The sequence below is a fragment of the Cryptotermes secundus genome, unplaced genomic scaffold (assembly GCF_002891405.2).
Source record: "Cryptotermes secundus unplaced genomic scaffold, Csec_1.0 scaffold330, whole genome shotgun sequence".
Classification (NCBI taxonomy): Eukaryota; Metazoa; Arthropoda; class Insecta; order Blattodea; family Kalotermitidae; genus Cryptotermes; species Cryptotermes secundus.
This window is the reverse complement of record NW_019734317.1, coordinates 1,448,376-1,467,374: the sequence shown is the minus strand read 5'-3', so window position 1 is coordinate 1,467,374 and position 18,999 is coordinate 1,448,376. Positions and strand designations below refer to the sequence as shown.

General features: G+C 38.4%; 1 protein-coding gene across 1 annotated transcript in view; it reads left to right on the top strand.

Annotated features, from left to right (window-relative positions):
- LOC111868553 (myosin-VIIa) overlaps positions 1–18,999 on the top strand; it is a 109,994-nt gene that overhangs the window by 53,461 nt on the left and 37,534 nt on the right. Inside the window, exons 14-23 of the mRNA XM_023859298.2 lie at positions 2,452–2,607; positions 3,184–3,374; positions 6,306–6,480; positions 8,690–8,806; positions 8,894–9,004; positions 10,532–10,741; positions 13,294–13,491; positions 13,983–14,159; positions 15,448–15,665; positions 18,223–18,469. Of these exons, the coding sequence (XP_023715066.1) occupies positions 2,452–2,607; positions 3,184–3,374; positions 6,306–6,480; positions 8,690–8,806; positions 8,894–9,004; positions 10,532–10,741; positions 13,294–13,491; positions 13,983–14,159; positions 15,448–15,665; positions 18,223–18,469 (1,800 nt within the window). The remainder of the gene's footprint in view (positions 1–2,451; positions 2,608–3,183; positions 3,375–6,305; positions 6,481–8,689; positions 8,807–8,893; positions 9,005–10,531; positions 10,742–13,293; positions 13,492–13,982; positions 14,160–15,447; positions 15,666–18,222; positions 18,470–18,999) is intronic.

Here is an 18,999-nt window from a genome sequence, read left to right as displayed (position 1 = left end):
TGACAACAGGCCAGCGAAAAATCTAACAATCTACAGCAAAACCATCAATTATTATGGGCGTTATAACATAGGTGTGCAGCTGGACGAAACATAGACGTCGAACCCCCGCAGACGATTTAAATACCTGACGAAACATACACGTCAAACCACGCTGAACAGTTAATATTTATTTTGGGTATTTTATTTGGGACTAAAATTAATTTTATACTCATTTTATATACTTTTTTGAAAAATGTTTTCTCTTAAGAAGTTTGAATGGCCTTCTTCCCTGAAAAAACTTTCCAGAGTAGCTCGCTGCCTTAATAATTAGTATGTTCTTGAGTTCTCCATGTCAATTGAAAACAATATAAGTCTAGCAGTACTTGGGTATGATATGTTTTTTGACACATATATTCTTTTCAGTGGATAGTTATGGCAAAAAAAAATAGTGCTTAAGGAAACAGCATATTAAGAAAATGAACATTTATTCTGTATGTATGTGCAGTACATATCTGAAAATGTAATTGTAAGAAAACTAATACATATTTACTCTTCAGTCATTTATGGCTCAGATTCTGCATATGTTGATGGCACTGGATCTCCTTTGTCTGATTTATATATGTACTTGTCTAGTGATGTTTGAACTGCAGTTGCAAAGAATGTGCCTTTTAACTTTGCTATGCCAGTCTGTGTCCCATGACATGTGACAGCTGGAAAACTCTCAAAATGATGGTTGTGATATTTGATATTGGGAAGTTTTACTACAGTTTGCCACCACAGAAAAATGAATGGAAATAATGGATGCAATACATGAAGATCTATGTGCATTATTGTGCACATTTTGAACTAAGTGTAGGACCAGTGCATTTTTTTTTTGTTCTACAGGTTTAAAATCAATTAAATAAAAGGGAGTCAAAGCCCCATAACTGTTACACTGTGTGTACATTTTGTAATTTATTAAATTTACGAGGGTCGTACTGAAAGTCATGAGCAACAATTTTTTGTAAAGTAACATTCTTTATTATTGACAAACAAAATACACCACCTCAATCTACAGACCTTTCTTTATTTTTCCACATAATCGACACTTCTTTGTACACATTTGTCCCAGCGTTCTGGGAGTTTGAAAATTCCCCTTCTGTAAAATTCTGTTCCAGCTATCCGAAGACGCTGATACACTGCTTTCTGAATTGCCTCCCTTGTCTCAAAACGTCCACACAGCTGATCCTTCACAAATCTGAAAAGATGGTAGTTGGAGGGTGCCAGATCAGGGCTGTAGGAAAGGTGTGGAAGAACTTCCCACCCCATCTTTGCAATTGCTTCCAATGTGAGGCGAGCGTTGTCATGCAGGATGATGATGTTTCGTCATGGACGTTTATTGCGCAATGCACGACGGAGCTTGTGCAGCGTCTGGACATAATGAGCAGCATTGATGATTTGCCGAGGTTCCAGGAATTCGGCCAGAATAAACCCCTCTGCATCCCAGAAGACTGTGCCCATCACCTTTGCTGCTGATGGCGCTGTCTTTGTCTTCTTTTTTGATGGAGAATGCAAATGGTGCCATTCCATACTCTGTCATTTCATTTCAGGCTCAAAATGGTGAAACCAGCTTTCGTCACCTGTCACAATACACAGCAAAAAATCATCGCCTTTGTGTCGATATCTCTGTGGCAGTTCTGAGGTGATGGTTTTTAGCTGACCTTTGTGGTCTTCGGTCAATAACAGCGGGACCCCAACGAGCACAAACTTTCCTATAGCCCAAGCTTTCAATCATCTCCTGTACTGCACTGTGCTCTATTCCAAGTTTTCAGGCTATTGTGTCCATAGTCACACGCCCGTCATCTTCAGTGATCTCATCCACTCTTTCCTTGTTGTGTTCAGTTGAGGCTGTTCAAGGACAACCGCTCCGAGGCTCATCCTCGATGCTGGTGTTCCCATCTTTAAGATGTTTCACCCATCTTCAAACACTGCTCACACCCATGCACACACTTCCATAAGCACGCTGAAGTCTCTGGTGAATTTCTGCAGCAGGGATTTCCTCTTTCACAAGAAATTCGATGACAGCACGCTGGCAAAACGACATATGGTTGTCGGCCATTTTGTTAGGAGTGATACTAGTCATGTGATGCAAGCTGTTAACATCACAAGACACTCAAGGTTAACACAACAGCTGGTTCCACCTACCACCATACTCTTTCATCTGCTGTTCCCAGGTTGCATGCAAAAAAAAGTTGCTCATGACTTTTGGTATGACCTACGTAAAATTTGGTCGTTTTACAGTGAGAAATTTAAAGGTTACCCTTGTCCAGTAGTTAATACACTCAAGCTTTTTACAGGGATACTGGAATGGGAAATTCAGCCTGAATTTTAGAGTTTTCCTTCATAATATGATATAATTGATATGATTTCAGTTCATCAGAAGGAAAATGACAAATTCTTGGCTATTGAAAGTGCTTTTTATGTTTTGCACAGATGTTTGATCGAGGACTATGTTGCCGCCAACTCCGATACTCTGGCATGATGGAAACAATCCGAATTCGCCGTGCAGGCTATCCTATTCGACACAGTTTCACAGAATTTGTAGAGAGGTACCGATTCCTCATTTCAGGCATTCCACCATCACATAAGGTGATAAACTGAAACATAATTTTTATATAAAAATATTATAATATAAATAATAAATATCTAAATTTTGTTGTATTTATAAATTTTTCTTTAAATTGCTTATACAGCAGTATAGTTAGGAAGTTGGGGCAGAAAATCTTTAGTAGGAAAACTGTGTTATTTCTTTTTCAGAAACAAAGTTTATAATATGCGAAGGTTCAATTTTGACTGTTTTGATAAAGGAAAAAAGTAAAGGTGTTCAAGAGCAAAATTCTGTGGAGAGTATTTGAATGTGTAAGTAGGTACAGGGGGCTGCAATTTGTTAATTAGTATTTGTTTCTGTCATATGATTTAAGGTACCCATAATTCACATGGATGTGATTCATAAGTTTATTTAAACCACTAATTCCAGTTGCAGTTGAAATAGTGGTTGTATAGTTGAATATTTAACTACAAAAATAAAACTTTTTCTTACGTTAGATCATATACAGTACATTTTAATCTTAGTATTCATTCAGAAGATGCTGTACGTACATATGAATTATTTTTGCATATGGTCTTTTGAAACAAAGATTTGACATGTTAATTAATTATGTACAGACGGACTGCCGATCTGCTACAGCAAGGATTTGTCAGGCTGTTCTTGGGCGGTCTGACTACCAGCTGGGCCACACCAAAGTGTTCCTCAAAGATGCCCATGATTTGTTTCTGGAGCAGGAGCGAGATCGTGTACTTACTCGTAAAATCCTCATCTTACAGCGTTCAATTCGTGGATGGGTTTACAGGAGAAGGTAACATACACATACTCTTTATATTCTCATTGCTTATGCATTGGTACTTCTAGTTAAGTAATTAAAAAAATAGTTAAGTACTGTATTTTTATCCACATAATTTAGTCACAAATGAATATAAATATTTAATTGCCTAATCTTCATGTACTTTCCTCCAAAATATATATTATCAGTGGCTTTCTGGGTATTGCATACAAGCATTTACGCTTGTTCACTTCATGAAATATGGCAGTGAGAACCTTCTGATGCCTTTTGGCAGGCTTGTGGGTATAGGCAGGTAGGACAAAAGGGAAAGAGGGAGAAACTGAGAGGCATATGCAGTGAAAGAACTCTCAATTATTTGTGTTCATATGTTTTTTGTCACTGATTCATATGCTGAAGTGTTATCAGTATAAGGGCCTGTGTAATTACACCAAAATAAGATTGGAGTTTCAGCCAACAGCTATTGTGACTTATTGTGACCATATGTGGTAGGGGTATGTCCTTTATTTACTTACTCATGGAGTTGAGCCCTTCTGGAGGAGCCGCCAACTCTGCAGCTACTCAAGAATTTCCTAGCATTTTATGGAACCCGAAGGTTCATTACCGTGTTCACAAGAGCCCTCCACCGGTCCATATCTTGAGCCAGGTCAATCCAATCCATACCACCCCATCCTGTTTCTCTAAGATCCATTTTGTTATTGTCCACCCACCTATGCTTTTGTCTTCTCAGTGGTCTCTTTCCTTCTGGCTTTCCCACCAATATCCTATACGCATTCCTTGTCTCCCCCATTCGTGCTAGATGCCCTGCCCACCTCATCCTCCTTGACTTTATCATTCTAATTATTCTTGGAGAAGAGTATGAGTTACGAAGCTCCTCATTGTGCAGTTTTCTCCAACCTCCTGTCACTTCATCTCTCTTCGGTCCAAATATTCTACTCAACATCCTGTTCTCAAACACCCTCAGTCTGTGTTCCTCCCTTAATGTCAGAGACCAAGTTTCACACCCATACAGAACCACAGGCAAAATTATAGCTTTGTATATTCTAATTTTTATGTTTTTGGACAGCAGACGAGAAGGCAAAAGGTTCTGGACTGAATGGTAGCAAGCATTACCTGAGTTCAATCTCCTCTTAATTTCCTCCTGAGTCAGGTTGCATATGATGAATTGTTTATGTATGTAGTTTGTTAGGAAGTATCTAACCAATGAAAATTTATGCTCAGTAGCAACTCTACATTTTACACAATGCCACTGCATCTATTAAACTCTAGAACTTTTGGTCTTGTAAATGAATCAATATCGCTAAGGTAATAGTTGTTTCTTTTATTCTAGAGTTATGTTTTATGTAGGTCAGTGGATGGAAAGTCTCCAATAGTCTGTTTTTCCATAATCTTTCTTTTTCAAGTTCTTGTCATCTCGCTTATATTTTCTTGATGTCTTCTATTACTTTGCCAAACCATCTTTTATTGCATCATCTCAGATCTCTTTTTATTTAAATTTTATTTCTAATATCCTCCTCGGTATCATTATTCTATGGCCAAGTCATATATGTTTTAAATAAATGCAGTTAGTTTCTGATTAGTACTGTCTCAAGATTAGGAATTACGGATTTAGAGCATGTATGTTTGTCAGAAATCTGATATAAATATGAAGTCACTATTTTCCACTCATAACACTGAATTTGTATGCATGTTTTCAGAATCTCAGCAATGATACAGTTGCTGATTTGCACTGCTAGAAACATGTTACTGCTNTTTCTTCATAGTCACCGCCGTGAAAGCCTCAAATCTTACATGTTACTGAACAGCTGTTCCATCTTCCCATGTCTCCTGCCAGCATTCATTGTCTCCATCTTTAACATTACACTCTTTGTTGCTCCTTTTCCCATAGATCCTGGCTTCAGAGCTTAGGTTTTGGGCAGAATGACTGGTGCCTTTGAGAGCAACCAGCTAAATATGTCTGCAGTAGACATCATTGCACATTATTTATTATTTTCTTTATTCTTTTTAAATTCCCATGAAACCTAGCCTTGCAGAAAATTCTGTATCTTCATCATTTGCTGTCACATGTTGATCTAAATATCCCAGTAGTGGCTGCTAGTGTTGGTGAGCTTTAACATGCATTTGCCATCCATTATTGTATTCTCCACTTCCTTATGTTGAAACGGACTGATTCTGAGACATTTAATGTGAACAGCACTTCTAGGTTCTTTTGTGGTGTATTTTCTGTTGCTGTCAGTATCTCACAGTGTTGAATGGTAGGTTGATTGGTAAATAAAAAATTGTAAAGTATTTAGAAGGAAGTGTTCATGGCTGGTACTAACCTGGAATTTGCCCGGAGGTACTGGTGACAACCACAGAAAATCTCACTCAGGACAGCTGGTGTCCTAGCCAAGATTCAAAGCAAGCATGTCCTGAATAGAGGTCTGGAGCATTATCAGTACACAAGAGTGCTTTGTAGCACTTACAGAAAATTGAAAGCAAGTGGAGTAGAGGAAGCTGTCTTAAGAGTAATTCATTATTGTCAGTCGAGTTTTTCCTTTCAAATATGTTATGCAGTGGCTGCCTTATTGCAGTCAGTACATTCAAGGAGCTGGTAATTTGCATATTGTCCTATGATAAATTAGCAATAATAAGAAGCCATTTGAATGTGTCAGGCATAGGAAAATACAGCAGTTACACAACCAGGACCAAAATTGTGGATATAAATTATCCAAAAAAGAGTCGGAAATCACACTTCCTTCTCACATACCTCATCTTTTTCTCAATGTTATGAAGCTGTAATATTTCACCGTTTCTGAAGCTTACATTTGAGGAAATGCTATAAGATGATAAGTTATGAATCATGGGACTAGTTGTACATTATTTGCTCCTGTACTCTTCTAGAAATCTCCATTGTATCAACCAAGCTAAAATACAATGTCATTAAAAGAATATATGTGGTTCTTGCAGATTTTTAAGAATGAAGGCTGCAGCAATGATCATTCAGAAGTATTGGCAGGGTTATGCACAGCGTCAGAGATACCAGAGGATGCGAGTTGGTTACATGAGATTGCAAGCTTTGATTCGCTCCCGAGTTCTCTCACATCGTTTCAGGCATCTGCGTGGTCACATTGTTGGACTGCAGGTTAGTTCCTTCAGAAATTATGTTATTTTCTGCATGGCAGTAATGTATTTATTATTTGTGAGTAAGAAATTTTGAGTGAGGTAAGATCATTTTAGATTGTGAGTTGAGTTTTTAAAATATCAGCACTTCCCAGTGATAGTGAAAATTAAGTTTGAAGTTACTTATCAGTGGTGTGACATCGTGTTTAAGGCATTTATTTGGTCTTCCTTGTTTTCTAAATGTAAAACTACAATGTTTTGTAAATGATTTCTATGGATACAAGAGTAACTGTCTAAGAGGATAAAAATTTCTTCATATCCTCTCCACGAGAAGAGGACACAGAACTGATATTCAAAATGTGGTTTTATATTAAATAAGAAGTTCCAGTAAGAACTAGTCATCCACTTTTTCTTTGATACAACCTAGACCACATATAAAATGGTACCTCCAATAATTCTTCATTGCCACAGGAACATGTTTACTGAACTCTTGCATAGCAGTAACAGGGGGATACATAGACATTCCCACAGACTCCCCTGTGGTGTGACACAGATCATGTAAAAGAATCACACCTTCAGCTGTTGTGTGCATTCATTGCCACAGGAATATGGCTACCAAGCTGTTGCCTAGCAACTATGGGGGTGTGGGATTGTCGATGTTCTAAATGACAACCACGTGAAACTGTAACAATTGTATATATTAAATCATATAAACTGAATTCACAGAATAGCAGAAGACAGAATATATGTGGAATGTTCAAAAGTTGGCTGGCCCTCTAAGGGCAGTTCATTCCACCGTGAGTGTGCCGGCAGATTTTGCCCCTCTGTAGTAGGTGGAGTGTTATGGCCGTTCAGCTGGCCTGTCTGGACGGTGATGTAGTGCTGCGTGCACTGGTAGAAACAGCTGCCTTGGCCAGTTGCTGGAGTTGCAGCAGCTGGTTTCGCTGCTTGGTCGCTGGAGACTTGTGGCTACTACTTCAGATGCCTGGTCGCAGTGAAGAGCTGATGCCTGACGACTGATCGCTCTGAACTGAGTGTGTTCACTGCTGATTGTGAGCTTTCTGCTCCGCCTTTTATACCATGCTTAATGGAGGAGCGAAACTTGCAGTTGCGATTGTGAGCACTGATTGGCTAGTGCACATTATGATCTAAATGTGAGCTGGACATCGAGCACTGTTTAAATACGAGTGCTGCCAGCAATTTGATTTGTTAGCGCACGTGATGATCTGCAAGTGGGTTGGACATTGAGTACTGTATAAATATGAGCGTCGCCAGCAATGTGATATTCACTTAGGAGTGAGTGTTGTCTGAAAGACCGGTGAAACAGCGTGCTATGTGGGATGTTGCCATGGGGGATGCACATGTACACAGACTGATAAGAAGGATTTATGAAGTATGCTGTTGAGAGATGAGCTAATGTGCCATGATATACATGCCAAATTTCAGAAAAATGGTTCAGGCATTCAGAATTTTATATGGTGGGGGGGGGATAGAGAGACAGACAGCAAGGTGATGTCATAAGCCTGCTTTTACTTTTTCAAAATAAGGAAAGTAGGCTAAAATTCTGTGGTGATTAACAAAGTCAAAATAAATAGGCTGAAACAGTAGTGAAAATGTTTTGAACTTTAGCCATTGTACATTCATAGAGCTATAATTTGGCAAGTTGGAGCACACAGAAAGAAACAAAACAGAGAGGCCTCTTACTCTGGTAAACTTTGCTTTCATTCCCTGCTCTTCAGTTGCTTGTTTTTACTATGCCAGGTTTTGCTGTGTGTAATTAATTTGAGCCGTATTTATTATGCACTGTTTAATTGTCCATAGATTATCTGTTGCTTTCTTCTATTGTTTCAAGGAAATTTGTAATTATGTATGTGATTTTACTGCATGCAACAGGCATGACAAGTTTTTCATTACCGTAACTTTTCTGTTTAATATTCTGTGGAGGACCATAAGCCCTAATTTATTTTATTCCAATGTCGTATAATCATGATACTGACAGCATCGTTAAATAACAAAAATCAGTTTTTTTTTTCTTTGTAAGTAGAAGCAGTCTGAAACATTCCAAGCAGAGTTTAATGGAAGTGGGTGTAAATTTCTTGCAAGTAGTTTACTGTCATATTATTATGCTTAACGTCATGACAGTATATAAGATTATGGCTATGAAACAAATGGGTTTCATTGCATTCTGTCCAGGTGGAACTTGTTTCTGTTGACACTTCTGTGTGTTCTAGGCTCGTGCTCGTGGTTATCTTGTACGCAGGATGTATCAGCAAAAGATGTGGGCTATTATAAAGATTCAAGCCCATGTACGTTGCATGATAGCCCAGAGAAGGTATAAGAAGCTGAAGGTAATTATTTCATCAATCTTCTGCAGCTATTTGTGTTTTCCTCCATTTGTAAATTTGTCTAGAAATATAATGTTATTTCTTTTTCAGTATGATTACAGGCATCATCTAGAAGCACTGAGGTTAAGGAAAAAAGAAGAAAGGGAACTGAAAGAAGCTGGCAACAAGAGAGCCAAAGAGATTGCTGAGCAAAATTACAGGGTAAGACTATATTTAAACTCAGTATAATATTGTCACATGTTAGTGACTAGATACAGGGTTTGGATTGGTAATTGGATTTATTGAATATCTACAACTTGTAACTACAGGTAATTATAAGACTGTTGTTAACCTATGCACTTTACAAATTGCTCCTGCAAACATGAAGGCTTCTGTGTGTTGACTAGGCATTGCTAGGTAGTGGCTTCCCTGCCCACATCCTCGCTGGATGGTGGCTGACTCGCTGGCTGGCTCCATAAAATTTCTTCTAGCCCTTGCAGCACAGTCACTCTTGGTTTCAGGTCCTGTTTGGGAACCATAACCATTGTTTCGTTCCCTCCAGACTTCTGCATATTTTGAAATGGAACCTCCTCTTTGATGAAAGGAGGAGTCTGATACTTCTGGGTGTATGATTTCAGTTTCCTGATTCATGTACACTATTATGGTTTGGTCTTGTCTGTGCTGGTTATATGTGTATAGCTATGGCATGGACTGTGTAGAAGACATAGCATTCAACATTTTTCTGTTTTGTGTTGATTTGTTGCCATGAAAACATGTTGTGGTTGTTGTAGAACCATGTTTAGGTTGCCTCTGCCTAGCAGTGGATAGTTTCCAGCCCTCCTGTTGCAATATTTTATGCCATGATAGATTATGTATTAAGTTGGTGAATTTTGTAACCAAACACTGTGTTCTTGATTAGTAACCCTTTTAGCTCCAGTTTCTTTGTCAAAAATTATTGTTTTTTTTTTAATTTTATCTATTATGATAAAAGTAATAATTATGTCTGCTATTTAATCTTCAGCTATGAACATTATAGCTCATGACAGTTTCTTGTCTCTACCACAGTTAGACTGTTACATTTACTTGCTCGTTGGTTCTGTGGTCCTCAAAGCACCTTGATCTCCTGTATGACAGATGGCCATTTTTCTCTCTGGCATCTGGTATTAGGTTTCCTTATGTATATTGTCTTATAGCCTCATGCTCAGCTGCCAAATCAGTAGGACTAGGGGTAACCTGTTTTCTAGCCCATTCTTTTTAACTTGTCTGGCATTAATGACCTTACCAGGTGCTTATACTCCTGCTAGCATAGCTGTTCAGGCGATCTGAGTATGCAAACCTTGCCACCACATGTAGATAGTAGCATACAGGATGGTGAGATTTATGTGTAGCAATCCAAACTGACAAATATGTTGTATTCTGAGAAGCAATATAATTAGTATGGCACTTAATGCAATATATTTTTCATTGATCTACTCAATATTCACATTATAGATGTTAATGGTATGGCTGTTAATTTTGGGCTTACTTGGTCTTAGGTTTTAATCCTACATAGATTGAACATTCATATGAAGTTTTTCTTATTGTCGTAATTCTTGCAATCTGGGAACTCTGAAATGAAATATTCACCGCTCATTCATTGTATCACAATTTCACTGGCCTCTTCCAGTTTTGATATTTTCATGCATTAACTAGTGCTGCATATCTAACAATATTCTTCCCTTCTAAGTTTTGTACATTCGTTCTCTGCAGGAGCGAATGATGGAATTAGAGCGCAAGGAGATAGAACTTGAGATGGAGGAACGCCGCCGCATGGAGATAAAGAAGAATCTGATTAATGATGCAGCTAAGAAGCAGGATGAACCAGTGGATGACAGTAAATTGGTGGAAGCCATGTTTGACTTTTTACCTGATTCTACCAGTGAGGCTCCTGCTCCAACCAGAGAGACATCTGTCTTCATGGTATGTACTGGTCATGCAGTCTGTACAATCCTGAATGCTAAATATATTTTTTATGTTTAATATGAAATAACAGCTACCATAAAGGAAAAAACACGAACTTTAATTGATGCAGTTAAGGAGGTTGGTCTAGAAGTAAACACAGAGAAAACTAAGTACACTGTGCCCCAAAAAATGCAATATTGAAACTTGGGCATCTTGAACATGCATGTGCGTTTGTCGACGAGGCATAGATGCAGCCACATGTATTCCCAGTAGTAAAAAAGAAGTTGTATTGTGCAGTTGTTGTTGGTAATGGGTCTCATGATGGAGGAAAAAGTAGTCATAGTTGAGTATTATTTCCACTTATATGGAAGTGGTTGCCAGACAACTCTCTTTCTTGGTTTTGAGTGGCCAGATGATATCATCCAGAAACTGCTACATAGTACACGTGTGATGATATGGTGTGCTGTCTCAGCACACGGTATATTAGGCCCCTATTTCATTGAAAATGAGGAAGACAATGCTCTTACAGGGACATGGTGATCGAACCATTTCTTCAGGATATGAGAAGGTTCTGTCATGCAAGGGGTCTTCACATGAATAGAGAGTGGTATCAACAAGACATCTTTTCATTTCAATACTGTGTATTTTGGCGCATACTGTATATGTTGCTGTCTTGTCACAAAATGCAGGGCAAAATCATGACATAAAGATAGGAAACAGGTATTTTGAAAATGTGGCACAATTCAGATATTTGGGAACAACAATAACAAATCAAAACCTAATTCAGGAGGAAATTAAGAGGCGTTTGAACTCGGGTAATGCTTGCTACCATTCAGTCCAGAACCTTTTGTCTTCTCATCTGCTGTCCAGAAACATAAAAATTAGAATATAAAAAACTATAATTTTGCCTGTGGTTCTGTATGGGTGTGAAACCTGGTCTCTGACACTAAGGGAGGAACATAGACTGAGGATGTTTGAGAACGGTGTTGAGGAGAATATTTTGACCGAAGAGGGATGAAGTGACAGGAGGTTGGAGAAAACTGCATAATGAGGAACTTCATAACTTATACTCTTCTCCAAGTATAATTAGATTGATCAAGTCTAGGAGGATGAGGTGGGTAGGGCATATAGCATGAATGGGAGAGACGAGGAATGCATATAGGATATTGGTGGGAAAGCCAGAACGAAAGAGACCACTGGGAAGACCAAGGCGTATGTGGGTGGACAATATTAAAATAGATCTTAGAGAGATAGGATGGGATGGTATGAATTGGATTGATCTGGCTCAGGATAGGGACCATTGGAGGGCTCTTGTGAACACAGTAATAAACCTTCGGGTTCCATAAACTGCTAGGAAATTCATGAGTAGCTGCAAAATTGGCTCAGCTCCATGAGTAACGAATATGAAATAACATTTTGGCTACTGCACGAAATCAGTTTTCCATCTAATAATAATAGTAACAGTAAAACCACTGTAGCCTGGTACATTGAACCTCTATATGTGTAATTCAGTGTTTAATGTCAGTATGGTTAAGCTGAAGTTAATGGGAAAGAGGACCAAAATTAAAGACATTGATTGATGCTGATATTGTGATTTGGGAAATGAATAAAAAAGAAGAGAATGGTATGTTAGAAGGCTAGGACAATATTTTAATTGATACAGTTTAAGACCACATCAATAAATACTCAGTAATGAAGGTATCACAAAGTGTACATGATGTCAGTAATGTAAAGGAGAACAAGAAATATGTGGATTATGAAAATTAATTTTTTTACTTTAGAAGTAAAATAATATCTTCTTGAGCAGTTGGTAGTCAGCTGATCATGAAATTTAGTTCTTTTATGGAACCTGAGCCTTCATCATTGTGTTCACATAATCTTTCTGTTGGATTCCGTTCTAAGCCACTTACATCTACAGCCTTTCTTTGTTAACCTGTCATCTTGGAATAACACATTAGCATATTATTTGATTTTGCCTATTTAAAATACATACAGAAAATTGGTTCAAAGATTTAAAATCTGATACTTGATAATTACAATTAATCACTGTATAGCTATTCTGCATTTCTTGCCCAGTAAGTACATTATTTTGATTTTGATCCTTTAATAATTCAGAGCCAATAAATTATACAGTGTCATCCAGATAAGTGTATGTCATGCAGTATTTAGAGCATGGCACTGGGTTAAGACAGCGACAGAAAACTTACTTGGTTCATGATATGTACTCAGTATTCAGGCAAGTACATACATGTGACCATGCATTGTGTGAGAGATTTCAAGTTCTGATGCTAGTGATTATTAAGGCTGCAGTCTTCTGTGATGTGAAACCATATAGTTTGGTAGATAAACACCAGCATATTTGCAGGAACTGGCTGCCTTCATCTTTAGGTTAGGTCACTCTTCTATCCTGAAGATTGTGGCTTCTGTCTGCAAGGTACACACACACATCACATTCCAGAAGACTACAATCTGTATTGATCCTTTACGCTGATATCTGGAGAGCAGTAGCAGGTCAACACTGACAAATTGTGACTGTTGGGTTAATGTCATAGTATTTTGTGTGTTCACAGGATCTACCTGCACCAAGACCTGACCAGCAGGAAATCATCAGTCCCATGCAGACAGTCCCTGAAGATGAAGAGGATTTATCTGAATTCAAGTTTCAGAAGTTTGCAGCAACATATTTCCAAGGAAACATTACACATCAGTATTCTAGAAAACCACTGAAACACCCATTGCTGCCCCTTCACACACAGGGAGATCAATTGGTAAATATTTTCTGTCCTTAAACCATGCCCACTTTATTTTCACTGGGTTTTAATATTGCTGAAGTGAGTTTGACATTGATTTGGAAAGTGATTTGCTCAGTATCAGACTGACACTCCCATTTGATGTACATTGATTCAAGAATGTGACAAACAACCAGGCTGAATTTAATTTATTTATATATATTTTTTTGTTGTTGTTATTTTCATACTCTCTCTGATGTTTGTCCAAAATATGGTGTTCTTAGTATTGGTCTTGAGGGTGTAGACTCTTCTATATTAAGATATGGCCAAAAAGCCTTCTATGTACTATTATTATTGTATCTCTAATAAATATCTATTCTGTTTCTTGCATTTAAATTGTGAAATGCTGAAGTATTTTAACAAAATATTCTTTTGTGTGGAAAAATGTATGAGAATATTACAAGACTTCATAAACTTTGAGATTAATTAAAAGTATAAATATCTTTATAAATTATGATTTGGCATTGCAGGCTGCACAGGCATTGTGGATTACCATCTTGAGGTTCACAGGTGATTTCCCCGAACCTCGATACCACACCATGGACCGAGATAATACGTCTGTCATGTCCAAAGTAACAGCAACATTAGGAAGGAATTTTATTCGTAGTAAAGAATTTCAAGAAGCACAAATGATGGGGCTGGATCCAGTGAGTTAGGCCTTCAAATATTACTTTTACATGAAGTTTTTTAAATGTTCTGATATAGTTATGGCTGATTCTTCTGTTTAGTGTTATTTAAATTGGTACATTTCTTATTGTTGCTATTTTTATGTGCCCTGTTAATATGTATATTCTCACTACTTCAGTGTATGGCACTTTTGTATCAGTAACACCATGCCGTTGCTCATAGGGCTACATAAAACAACACAAAAACACTGATGAATTTTAGTGTGAATGACGTAAATGCAATAGCATTGAAATATTTTGACTTAAGAACTAGTGCCATGTGGCTGTTTCAAAAAGTGAACGTTTGCATGATGATAGCCAAGTAAGGCCAAAACATGTAGCAGTTGATTGTTATTTTAATGTTATTTTAAATTAAGGAGAGACTGTGAACAGAGTTGTATTAAAGATGGAAAGGAATATGTAGAGTGAGACATCAGGAAGGTAGGGTTGTATGATTGAAGGTTGAAAACTGAGGCTATAAGGGAAAGGTAACTCTCCCTTTCCATCTAAATAAATTACACTCTGCCATCTAACAGATTTTAACAGATATTACTCATTTATCATGTAGAATCTGGTTAACATTCTTAAGACAACAACATGTTTTTAAATTGAACAAACTTTCTGAGAAGTTAACCCACTTTAAAAATACTTAAACAACAGAACTGAATATCTCCATGCCACATCTTCTCAACATGTCCCCAGGATTTAGGAATCCCTGCAGCTTTCTTTAGTTCCCTTTTGGCTAATTATCTCACCACACAGTACTGTTAAGGTTTTGAAGTTGTGGCTGGTCCAGAAAGCACATTCCTAGCCAGCCACCTCATCTCAGGGGCACTCTGCCAGTTTGATGAGGCGAGTTCTATATGGTACTTGCATGTAATTAATGAAGCAATGAATGTTTTGTTACACTCTCTTCATGGCAAAGAATGCTGAATTTAATTTGGGGATAATATATTTAGCATATTTTAGTGGATTTACATGAACAATATTTTGTATTCCAAATTAAATGCTATACTTTTGCATCTGTTTATACTATTTATTTTCTAATTTCTTGAGTAATAATTTTCTTCACTCAGAACTGGTACTGGTAGATCACTTGAAGTTACTAGGCTGCTGACTGATCTTCTTCAATGTGATTAGGTTATTATGTGCTCCAGACACTCAAGCTGTGCATGTAGAATCATTGTCTCGTGTAGCAATACATGTACTTAACCCTTGCAAGGGGACTTGAAATAGGAAGAGGAAGTAACACAACATTAATTTCTTATAGGAATCATTCTTGAAGCAGAAGCCTCGCTCAATCAGGCACAAACTAGTGTCTCTGACTCTTAAACGTAAGAACAAGCTGGGAGAAGATGTAAGGCGGAGACTTCAAGATGATGAGTACACTGCAGACAGCTATCAGACATGGCTTGAATCTCGGCCAACCTCAAATCTTGAGAAACTGCACTTTATTATTGGACATGGAATTCTTCGTGCAGAACTCAGGTAATTTGTCTGGAATCTTGCTTAATTTCATCTCATCAAGTTGTGGTTAATTGTAGTATTTCGTAGTATTTGAGCAAAACAGTGATTTATGTTAATGCCTGATTTGAATTTCAGTGAACTACAGATTCTGAGAATATGTATATTGTTGTTAGAGATTAAATTGTTTGGAGGTATTGAAGTATTATTTTTAACAGTAATGTGTAACTTATAAATAGAATGATTGGTTGTGAACATGTTAAAGGGGAAATGAAAACCTTGAAGCAGTGATAGAAATTCTAACTGCCATGCCATTGTTCTGTAATTTGACAGTATCATTATCAATGACTTAAAGAGTGTCCTGCAGGTGGCAGTATGGTGTAGATGAGCCCCATGACATCATGGTAGCAGTATGAAAATGCCCACCTCACCAGAGACATGCACTAAAATGGAGCGTCTTTCTGTTATATGATTTTGTGAGCAGTGAAGAAATAAAACCTATCTAAATTATCAGGCAAATGAAGGTTCAGTATGTTGTTGCATGTCTGTCACTCCAGCAAGTGTATGAGTGGAGTAGGAAGTTTTGAAATGGTGTGAGTTTTGTGATAGACTCTCCTTGACCAGGTCAGGCACATCAGGTAGTGACATCAGAGTTGATTGCAGCAGTTGAACGCATCATGACAGAAAATCGCTGAGTGATGGTGAATGACATAGCCACTCTTCTGAACATGAGTCATGGTTCAGCACATGACATCACCCATGATGTTCTCCGGTTCTACAAGGCGTCTGCAAAGTAGGTGCCATGGCATCTGACTCCAGAATTGACACAGTAATATGTTGATGTATGTCAAGAACTTTTGTGGTGCTTTGAAGCAGAAGGTGATGGTTTCCTAGTGAGAATTGTTACTGGAGATGAAACCTGGGTTTACTACCACCAACTGGGAACCAAGAAAGCAGGCAAGGAATGGCACCATCTCTCCTCACCAAACTGAAGAAGTCCGCACACAGCGATCTGCAAGGAGGGTTATGATGACTCTCTTTTGGGTTGAACAAGGCATCATTTTGTAGCATTACATGCTGAAACGTGAAAAGGTCTTGAAGACCGAAATTTGTTTTTTGGGTAGGACATACCAAATCAAAGACACTATAACAAATATATCAAATGACAATATATATTAAATACTAAATGCAAATACAATGTAAGTCCCTGGAGATAATAGGCCTCTGGCAATAAACCAATCAAAATCGTACAGACCAGGAAAAGAGTGAATCGACTGAACAGTTCAAGCTCCCACAACAGAATGGATCACTCGCGTTGGACCTCAGGCATCCGGAACCAGGAAGTGGAACAGTGGAAGGGGGAAGGTAGTAAAGGGGGGACTCCCTCTGATGTAACGCAGACACGGCGTTACAATGCCCAGGGAGAACACTATCATCAGTGCCATATACACATCTTGGGAATTATCTTTGGCCTGCAATCAAATCCAAACCATGTGTATTTCTGAGTACTTGTTGCAACACGACAATGCTCGGCCCCATACTCCCCGTGCAGTGGTTGCAATCATTGGTGACCTTCACTTCAAGTGTCTTCCACGTACTCTCAAGACCTTGCCCCCAGTGATTACCACACCTTTAGACCACTCAAAAAGGTGAGGGGAGGAAAGACTTTCAGGTCTGATGAAGAGGTGCAACAAGTGGTGCATGAGTGACTGCACACATGACCAAAAGATTTTTCTTGCAGTTTGTAAGTGCTGGAGGGCCAGTATCTAATGCAGTGGAGACTATGTAGAAAAATGATACAGTTGTATGCTGCTTTTGATCAAAATATTGTGACGTGTTGCGCTATGGATGACGCCCCTCCCCCCTGCTCAGCCGTGACGCGCCGAGCAGAGCCGAAGTTAGCCGAGTCCCAGCATACTGGTCGCTATGCAACGCGAGTCAACAGCGGTGATGTAACACGGGACGCCGCAGTTGCTAAGTAGCAGTAAACAACTCCCAACAACGTTGCTAGCAACACGGCACCAGGCAACAGTGATGCCTACTATGTGGCTGTTTTCTGTGTTGTCCGGAACAGGGCTAAATAACGAGCAGCAAAAGCTATTCACAGCTAGTTCTCAAGTTAGCTCCGAGTTAGCTAGCAGTTAGTTCTCGAGTTCTCTATTTACCAGTCAGTCTCCAGCTAATTGCAGTACAGTATTTGTGATACTGCCAATGGCAGTAATTGTCAGATTGTAAATTGTGTGATTGTAAGAGCAAATGTGCAATAAATTCGCTATATCAAATAAGGCGTGAAGTTATTTGTCGCATTATACACCCAACACGTGACAATATTATGGAAAAAATATTTACGTTTTCATTTGACTCTCCCTCTTATATTTATGTGCAGAGTTTTAGTATGGCTTTTGATGATGTAGTATATAAGAGAATCCCCACTCCACCTTAGGAGTGCAATATGTTCCTTCATTTTAGCCATGTGGACTGACATGGCTCAGATAAATTTCCTGTACAAAAGAAATTGGTATGCTTGAGGAATTTATCTTGGGTATTATACAAGGTTAGATTTGTGTGTTATGTTTTACAGGGATGAGATCTACTGTCAGATCTGTAAACAACTGACAAATAACCCATCCAAATCATCACATGCTCGTGGTTGGATCTTGCTGTCTTTATGTGTTGGCTGTTTTGCCCCATCGGAGAAGTTTGTCAACCACTTGAGAGCTTTCATTCGTGAAGGCCCACCAGGATATGCACCATACTGTGAGGACAGGTTGAAGAGGACATTCAATAATGGCACTCGCAACCAGCCTCCTAGTTGGCTTGAGCTACAAGTATATAAATATGTTATTCTTATTCTGAAACCTCATGTATCTTCTCAGTACTTTCTTTGGGGGTGGGAGGGGACCAAGTTTCACATCCATAATAAACAATAAATAAATTATATTGGATTTACCACAGCATTGACTGTCTCCTGGTATGTGATGATATGTAGTCTAGTAGATGTTTTCTCTCTCCCAATTTGGATGAGATCGCTCAATTTGCTGATTTCCTGTTGCTGGTTGCTTTGCTTGCGCTTGTTTGGTTATTCTTCAACCTAGTAGAAGGAGGCAGTACTTTCCGGCTGAAATGTCAGTGAACTTCTACTGGAGTGCAGTGTCACATCCCAGAGGATGCTACCCTTCAATGACAGTCATGTATTTTAATCTTTAGGTTTTTAGATCAAAGGCAGGAAGATGACAGATTCTGAACTGAATGGTAGCATATATATCATACAGGGTGGGGCGCAGAAACTTCCTTTTTTGAAGGCGAATAAAAGAAAAATTATTGCCGATAGACAAAATTTATATTTAGCTAATGAAAG